The 9326-nt window shown below is 40.5% G+C and overlaps 1 protein-coding gene across 6 annotated transcripts in view; it reads left to right on the forward strand.

The window, feature by feature from the left end:
* The window catches only part of LOC137562981 (PH and SEC7 domain-containing protein 4-like), a 122041-nt gene extending 113290 nt beyond the window's left edge, over window positions 1-8751 (forward strand). For all 6 annotated transcript variants that reach the window (XM_068274860.1, XM_068274863.1, XM_068274864.1 and 3 more), the window contains one exon: window positions 1083-8751. In XM_068274860.1, coding sequence (XP_068130961.1) covers window positions 1083-1334 — 252 coding nt within the window. In that variant the 3' untranslated portion in view covers window positions 1335-8751. The remainder of the gene's footprint in view (window positions 1-1082) is intronic.
* The last annotated feature ends 575 nt before the right edge of the window (window positions 8752-9326 follow it).

The following is a 9326-nucleotide window of genomic DNA, read 5'->3' on the forward strand; positions in this document are numbered from 1 at the left end:
GAGCCACAAGGGGGCAGGCTTGGGCTTGAAAAGACACCAGAGAAGACAGACTCAGCTATAATCTTTCCGTAGCAACGTTATGTTGGATCCACACGGTGCGTTCGCGCACTCGATTTCCCGCTCCATTCCCGTCGATTCGTTTATTTCCAACATGTCTGATTTGGATTTCGATGGATCGTTAGGTCGATTCGGCATACTTTGCATGCGAATCAACCTAACGATCCATCGAAATCCAAATCGGACATGTGGGAAATCGAGCTATAGCAGCATAGAGGGTGATATAGCGGCTGGGAATGCGAAGAATCACTCGTGTTCCCAGCCTGTCGCCGAACCCAGAAGTAGCCGCCGGCGGTGACAGGAGGATCGGAGCGAGGCTGCGAGGGCACCATACAGCTTCAGGGGGCTGAGGGATGCACCAGGTGAGTAAAAATCTATTTTTTATTTTTTTTTGACTTAAGTATCCCTTTAAGGTTAAGGTCCCATCTCCTTCTCACAAACACAGGGAATAATGGTGTCTGGTTGGCACACCTGGCTTTCAGGTGGCATTGGGCTTGAGTAGTCACATGATTCTCATGTTCCGTATAACAGAATTGTGGTGTTTGGGTTTTTCTTTTAGGCAGTGAAAATCCGACAAGTTTTTAAACTGGTCCGTCTCCTCATGAAGAGATTCTCTGGACTTTCTTTATTTTTAAAGCACTTGCTGATTAACAGTTGCCAACTGCCAAAATAGTGTGCAAATTAGTAGGCATGCTGGCCAGCATCTTTGTATTGATACTTTCAAAGGAGTGTTTTGTAAAGAATAAAGGAGATGCTGAGAATCCCCCATGAGGAGATGGGCTATTCCAAGTTCTGTTAGATTGCTTCTGTAAGCGACTGCAACCTAGGAGAGAAAAAATTACAATGTACTTCTCATAAGTATGTGTGCACATACAGTATGGTACAATATTTCACGATAGTGGTCATTTAGCTGTAAATACAATAAGGAAATGACCCAAGAGCAGAGCTTTAGATCTGCCCAAACTCCAGCTCATAACATCCCAGGTTCTTTCTAATTGTGTTGCATGTGATTCACTCCCCTGCAGAAACTGAGGTACGAAACCTATGTGAAGCTTCTGGCTGTACGTTTGGAGAAAGGTTGCGACAACCTCGAGGATTTTGAATCTCGTCTGGTGGAACCTGATGGTGCTCAGGAGACCTCTGTACTGAAGAGGTCTTATTCAAGCCCTTCTCTCAACCCGGAAAGCTCCCCTGTGTCGGCGAAAGTGAAACGGAACATCTCAGAACGTCGTACCTACAGGAGGATTATTCCTAAGCGCAACAAAAATCTTCCATGAACAAAAAAATTGTGCTTCTAACTGAACTTCCTATGCCCAGTGAAAATTCAACTCCTTTAAGGAACTTATAAACTTTTATTTTTCGTGGTACCTCACTGGGTGCGGTGTGACTGGGACCACCTTGTGCCTTATTGCTTTTGCTCTGGCTGAACCTGGCAAATAATATCGGAGGACTGCATGAATGGTCTCTCTGTGCGTCAAAGGAATTCAGAATTCCTTTAGTAAATGAAAGGAACCCCATGGGTTTCTGCCTCTATAAACATGGTATTGATTAAGGAACAGTGTTCCTCAATTATTTAGAAAACCGTAGAGTATGTGTAATGTTTGTGTTCCTTTTTTCTCATGGCTGCGTTTCCTCTGCTATATGTCAGCAGATCTAGCTTGACTGTTTCCTTCATAGATACTGTATCTAAAATAAGCTTCTTTCTTTCCCTTCTGCAGTTTTCAACCTTGCCTCTAGCTGGCACTGTTGCACTGTCAGAGCTGAGAGCAGCAACATACTTTCCATTGATATTTAAAAGCCCAGCAGCAATGGTGTCCAAATTCTTCCTATCTGATCGGCTTTGAGGTTTGTTTCTCGGCTTGTTCTTGAAAGTGACCAAGGTGGTATAGAGCAATAATACAGTGTGACCTGCAAGTACTCACAAGTTCATCCTGCACTAGAACTTGCATGGGGAGGACAAAGATTATTGGTTGGGAGGTCTGCATGTTTATATGATGTCCTTTTTGTGCCTTGCAGGTGAGAGAATGTAACTATAATGCAAAATGTGCTCAAGTGTGTGTGTGTGTGTGTATATATTAATTGGCAGAAACTTGTTGCGTCTTTAGTGCTGTCTTAATGGTGGTCATGTGAAAATTGTATAGTGTGGCCACCTTAAGACCCCAGTAGAGTAAACGTCACCCACAGTCTGGCCTTGCCAAGATGAGCTGGCTTTTCAGCCAGAGCACTGTTATCACTTGCCTCCGTTTCCTTCTAACCCTATGAAGGATCTACCAGAAAACAAGATTTCACAAATATTTTTTAGTATGTATCTAATGCATGGTTTTCCAGCCTGCACTCATCTGTGGAATTTGGTATTATTAATCTTATTTCACATATCACAGAACACGTCACATAGTACACATATCCTTCCACATCTGTTCCTATTGCTGATGCAACTCACAATAAGATGTCCCAGCCACAGTCATCCATACATAATTGATTATCTTGATTTGCCTACATAAATAAGAAAAAAAAGCAGAAGAGTTGATCAGCTACCATGTTGTTATTTCTTCATAAATAAGCCCCTTAGACACTGCACGGGTTTGTTGTCCCCTCAAATTGTCCTCCTCTGGAGATTTTTGGTATACTTAGTGGTCATCTTCTACTTCATGGTCCTTATGCACAGCGCACCACTTCTATGGAATATGATCCACAGTGGTAGTCCCTTGTCTCACGCTCTTGGGTAATATCTCATCTGGAAGATTCTGTCTAGGAATGAAGGAAGAAGGTAACTAATCAGCAAACATAAGCACAACATGTTTTGCTTTGTCTTTCTTTTAAGGCAACTGATACACTAATGCCAGATAGCTTTACGGTGGAATTGTCAAACACTTGAAGATGGTGAAGCTGCTGGGTAAAAAAAAGCACAGCTAGAGATATTTAACCAGCTTAGCATATTATCGGTCATCCCAATGTTCATGTATAGTCTATTGATATTTCTGATCCATCTAGTGAAGACGTTCGATTGTTAGTCATTGTGATGGAGATCTTTCTGGACGGGTCCTTGTTTCTACATCTTTGTAAAACTGATCTTTTAGAGTTCTTAGACCAGTAGCCATCATATGCATGTGGTTTTTACCAGGTGGGGACTGTGAGAATTGCCAGATTGACTATTCACCCACCTCTGATGAGAACCTATTTTTAAAAGGGCCAGTGATGATTTGAATCCTATAGCAGGTAGAATCTTATTTTTATTTAAAAAAAAAATAAAATCTAGAGGCCATCATATGTTCCTCAGATAATTGTTTGCCTTCTTGCCACTTTACACCACTCAGTATTAGATTTGGTCACTGTTAGAGCCACAGTGATCCAAAATTGATATCGCCCCTGCAGCACAAAGCTAATGAAGCCATTTTTGTGAACCTGCCCCCTCAATTGGATAAGAGCTGGCCTTTCCTGTTGTAATTGAAAATCGGTGAACGGGATCTTCATTTTTAATACATTTTCGTTTAAATTTGAATGTCTAGTGTGTTAAAAATATTGAGTAATGTATGGCGGCCTTTCAGATTTAATAAATCGGTAGTTGACAAAGAGGCCCTAAGTTACTCCGGTTTGAGAGCCTGTGGGTAAACCTAGCCTGGATGTCTATTTGATAGCAAAGGTTTGCATTCCCCATGTCAGTTATATCAGATGATAGTGATGATTGCTAAGTTAGTGCAATAGTCATCCATTTGAAGTCATGTGCAGCAGTGCAAATGTTTATAAAACAGGGACATATCTTTTTGCAACATTGTTGCTTTCTCATCTCAAACAGGCCGAACCCCAGACTGGAGAGCGATGCTGCGTCTGACGTTGATGACACAGCGTCACTTAAATTCCTGTATTGTCCTATTGGAGTGGTAATGGCCTGAACTTCTAGGCTCCCTTCCTTACAACAAAGCTTTATGGGGAGTGGGTGTAGTCTGGACCTCCAGATTTCTGGAGAGAGCAGGATCTTGCTAGCTCTGTAGGCACGAAGGGGAGGAGCCTGGTGACAGGCATGTGGCTACTAAGATCAAAGGCTGCAAAACTTTATTTTACAATCACATTTTTTGCCTCTCTGCTGCTCAATCGGTAGGGGGAGGATTAGTGTATAAAGTCCTAAAACTATTCGTGAAGAGTCTGAACAAACGTAAGGAGGCACTATAAATTTCGTTTTTAAAGTTGCGCCTTCATAGTGTTAAATACACAACCTGTTTCAGTACAAATAGGTTTTGTGTATAAACCCTATGTAAAATGCAAGTTTACAAAGCATTTTGAGTGTGTCCTTTGTTTATTGGCTATTAGAATGTGCAGGTCATGAATTGTTTAGGAATTGTGCACCTACCATTTGTGATACAGGAGATGGGACATTATTAACCTCTTGTATTTTCAGCTGTACTTCATAGCAACAGATTAGTCAGGAAGATGGTGTTTTAGCCTTGTTACTTGGTTCTTACACCAGGTTAATGGTTCAGAGGTGATATCACCCAAACTACCTAATGTTTAATTCATTTAGATATATATGTTGTTGCTTTCTTTCAACACCGTTTTTAAATCTGTATTTGGTACTATTTTTAAGCCTTTGCAATTTAGTTTGAATTATTTTTTGTTTACAGAGCTGTATTCTATACAATGTGTCAGATGCTGCTAAGGAAGGACCAATATATGTGCAAATATTTAAGGCTGGCCTGAGCTAGAATAAAATCGAGAACCGTTTAAGGGGCTTCATGTAATTGTTCAGCTTTTTCACATTCATTTATGCCTCTAGTCTTTTGTGTTTTTTGATGCATTAGTTGACCCCCTATATATTTTTTTAGTTCCTATTTTTTTCTTATGAAAAACAAAGCAAACCTTTTTCCTTCACATTAGAGCACTTACTATCACTTTGTGATGACCTTTATTTTCCAAGCCACACCAATATGTCATTCTAGAGATGAATAACTTATTCTATAGACCATCTTCTCAAGCCGAACTCATAGATGCCTTATGATAAAGTGATCTATGTTTATCTTTGGCTGCTTGTGATCATCACTTATGCATTTTTATCGGTCCAAAGACTCCGATCAGTCTTCGGATCAAATTGATCACATATTTGTTCAAGTGTTCTCCTTGGAGAGAATTTCTGTAGAATAAGCTGATCATCTCGGCTTCCTAGAAGCTTGTGAGAGAAATGAGCCACACAGGGGATTACTGATGCAGTGACAACACCAGTATCTGCACACTGCACATAAGGACTCATTTGCTGAGTGTGCCTGAACTCTAGATCTCTTTTTAAAGGAAACCTGTAGTGAGAAAAATGCCACAAATGGGTACTTGCCTAGGTAGAGGGATACTCCAGAGATTCCCATTATCTTTCTTCTCCACTGGCCTGTTCCAGCGCTGAGACCCCCACAAGCCCATTGACAAGGGCTTGACAATGGAGCTTGGCCACACTGCGCAGGCACACGTCTTGCGCTAGCACATTAGCTGAACGGACTCTGCATTTACCACCAAGCCGGACCAGCAGCTCCATTCTACTGCACAGACGCGAACCATTCTGAACCTGCGCAGTGCGGCTGGCCCGCTCTCATATGGGAGGGCGGCCGACAAGCTTTGGGGGTCCCAGTGCTGGAATCTGTGAGGTGGATGGAGACTGGGCAAGCCTCTGGAGGATCCAGAGGCTTCCCTCTACTGAGGCGAGTATTGGCTTGTCGCCCTTTTTTTTTTTTTTTTTTTTCACAGGTTTTCTTTAGATAAAAAGTATTTGTATGCTCTCATCTAGAGCACAGTTAGTAGAGATGGTCAGTGACATGCTATTAATGCCTTGCTTTCATGCAAATTCCACCCAATCAAATTAATATTGTTATTATTATTGATTTATAAAGTGCCAACAAATTCCATGGCGCTGGATTGGCCCAGTTCCAAGCTGAATCTAATTTTCATGTGAGCCAGAATACTTAGCATCTTGTTGACCATTTCTAATGGTCACACACTTTCCTTGGCGTTGTCTCTGATGTCACATTCCTTATGCTGGGAATACACTGTGAGGTTTTTTTGGCAGATTTACTGGCCGATTCATTTTTCCAATCGACTTCCATTTACTTCTATGAGAAAATCGATCAGAAAAACAATCAAAATCAGATCGGACCTTCCAGAAATTTTCTGCCAAAAAACGTATTGTGTATTCCCAGCATTAGACCGTTTCACTTCCTGCCTGGAGACTTGCTGTCAATGTACAGACAGGAAGTGGCATTATCTGAAGAATAACACTTCAGAGACAAAATAAAGGTATGTGAATAATTGTGCTTCAGATGAACACAATATAAATGCATTTAAGAGGAGATATATTGAGACAGAAACACACAGAGAGAGGGAGAGGTTCACTTGATGGAGTTGGATTTGGAGCACTTTAAAGTGCCATATTATTGCATCATTTTGCTGTATTTTGTTTGATAACTTGCTCTCTGCTTGATGATTTTATTGAATTGTACATGATTGCTGTATTACTGAGTTATGAGCCTTCTCATGCTTACTTGTTTTTGCATATGTGGGTGGGAGACTTCAGCCTTAAGTGGACTTGTGCATGTATGTGGATATTAATTCTTAAATATTTATTATTATTATGAAGGGTTATTGGTCATTAAAGACTTGCCCATTTGCTTACCTTTGCTTGGTTTGACTCTCAGATCGGCGGTCATTCTCAAAAACAGTTCAGACACCCCCATTAGCTAGAATAGCTGCTCTTATGGCCTGATCTTGTGCTGCTAAAAGACTCCCGGACTTTTAAAAAGTTGCACCCCTAATGTACGTCTTGCTGGGCTGTAGCTAGGGTTGCAGAAAGGTCAGCAGGCTAGCAGTAGTGCAGCCACAGTCATGCACACACATATATATATATATATATATATATATATATATATATATATATATATATATATATATATATATATATATATATATATATATATATATATATATATATATATATATATAGGAAGAACTTTTACTACAAATGCAGGAAAAACTCAGCTTATGTTACAAAAAGTCCCTGTGTGTGTACAGGTCTGCAGTCACATGATTGCTGAATTTTGGTATTTCCAGAGGAGAATGACAATTTTGGCTCCTAATAGGATAGATAGATAGATAGATAGATAGATAGATAGATAGATAGATAGATAGATAGATAGATAGATAGATATGCTAGATCTTGAATTTTATTATTTTTATAGATTTTATATGGTGCAAATGGTTTTCATGACACTGTACTGAATTTTGTGCATTAGAAATATAAAGCACATCCAGTAGGAGATAGATAGAAGAAATGACAAGGCATATAGAGCGATGTCAAGACACAATGAAATATAACACATTTGTTCAACTGGTCAGAACTTGTCCGAGAAGTGTTGATAATGTACCAATCGACATATTCTTCTGTATTGGCCAGCTGCATATTCATGCATCCATCAACAAAGACCAGGTACCCCTTGTAGTCTGTACCCCACCATGGCTTCCCTATTACCAGCTTACCAGTAAGACCAAAACAGTTTGAAATAATATCTGTATAAATAAATAAGTAGTGTAGACATGCACAGGGCTTTCCTAGTTCATGCTGTAAGCAAACAGGAGATAGAAGATGGATTCTATAGTCAGCACGAGATCAGGGAGTGCACAAGGTCCTTCTGTTCATTTAATTACACTGCACACTGTCTTAAGCATAAGTTGAACTACTAGTGTTGTACAAAGTGGGTAATTTCGGTGAACACTGCGCCTGACCTGGGCACCGCCATAGATCTAATGTTATGTCTATGGCCATGCAGCAGTGTAATTCGGACCACAAATTACTTCTCCCTCTGAGTTGCTACGACTCAGAGGGGGAATAGTAATTTAACGTCACCCAAAATTTGTGCAGCAACAGAGCGAGTCGTCATGCGGCTCACCCTGCGCCAAAATGACGGGCAGCGACAATCCGTGTACGCAGTATTATACCCCTCCATGCAGTGCAAATGATGCAGCCATTGATCTCCACTCACATGGAGAATTCCCAACATGTCTGGTCACTCAATTGGTAATGTTGGGCCAAAAGATTTCCAGCAGATTAGATGAAAGTGATTGAATTGGCCAGACCATTTCATACGTGTATGCCTAGTTTAAGAGAAAGACTATAGCAAATGCAAATCTGTAAGCCCACTCAGTTACGCTTTAAACCCTGATTCTTGCAAAAGTCTGACTGGTGGTTCTCTTTAAAAAGACTATTCTCTCCTCTTTAATACACCTGGGATGTAGTATTCCGATGCTGTATAGTGTTGTAGGCATGGATACCATTGATGGGGGATTGCCTGATGTGTGCAGTAAATGTGTATGTTGAGTGAACAGGGGATTATGCAAAGGCCTGATGAGTCAGTTCTGGACCACCAGAGCTTGCATGCCTGGCCAGCCTTCATCTCTCTTGTAACTAAATTGCACAAATCCTGTCTCTGGATTTTTCCTATGTAACTGTGTTCTCAGTATATTTTGAATTGACCTGTTATGTTCTGGTTATACTTTTAGTAATAGTTTGTGATATGTTTTAAGCTATTGATGTCTTGTCTGAGCCTCCATCTAAGCCATGATCCACAGCCATCCTATCAGGTACTATGCAGAGGTTTTCATGTAAGCTGTGGGTGTGGCCTAAGCGCCACCTGTATTTTGCACTGGAATAAATGACAGAATAATTCCAAACTGTATGATGTGTGATTATTTGTAGTGTATAATGGGACTAGCAAACAAGACAGGATTGAGGGTGGTGCTCAGTATGAGGAAGGGGGGGGGGGTGAGAGATGACCTATTCATACAGTATATATGATATACAACTGTCAGTTGTTGATGTATTTTTGTCAGTTGTTGTCAGGAACTATTCTTTAATCAGGAAAAACATAGTTTTAGACAAAGATACAGATGAAGACCTTGGAAAACAGAGAAAGATCACATTGGGGGATATTTGTAAAATGTATTTTTAAACTCTGTACGTTTGTCATTTATTTTTTCATTAAATCTATGGTGTTTTGTTTAACTATTCTTTGAGTGTTTCCTCCAGGCACTCAGTTTTCCTCCCACACTCCAAAAGTATACAGATAAGTTAGTTTGCTTTCCCAAAATATTGGTCTTACACTACTGTGTACATACAAAATGAATATTAAAATCTAGAAGTCTTTTCCTGGAAGGAGGTGGAGTTGCAATGTGAACACCCTGCTTAGTAGCAGCTTTTGGTAGGCGTGGAGTTGGGGCAGAGCCTGTCTTTGAACACCAAGACAGGG

Source organism: Hyperolius riggenbachi, chromosome 3 (assembly GCF_040937935.1).
Source record: "Hyperolius riggenbachi isolate aHypRig1 chromosome 3, aHypRig1.pri, whole genome shotgun sequence".
NCBI classification, from domain to species: domain Eukaryota; kingdom Metazoa; phylum Chordata; class Amphibia; order Anura; family Hyperoliidae; genus Hyperolius; species Hyperolius riggenbachi.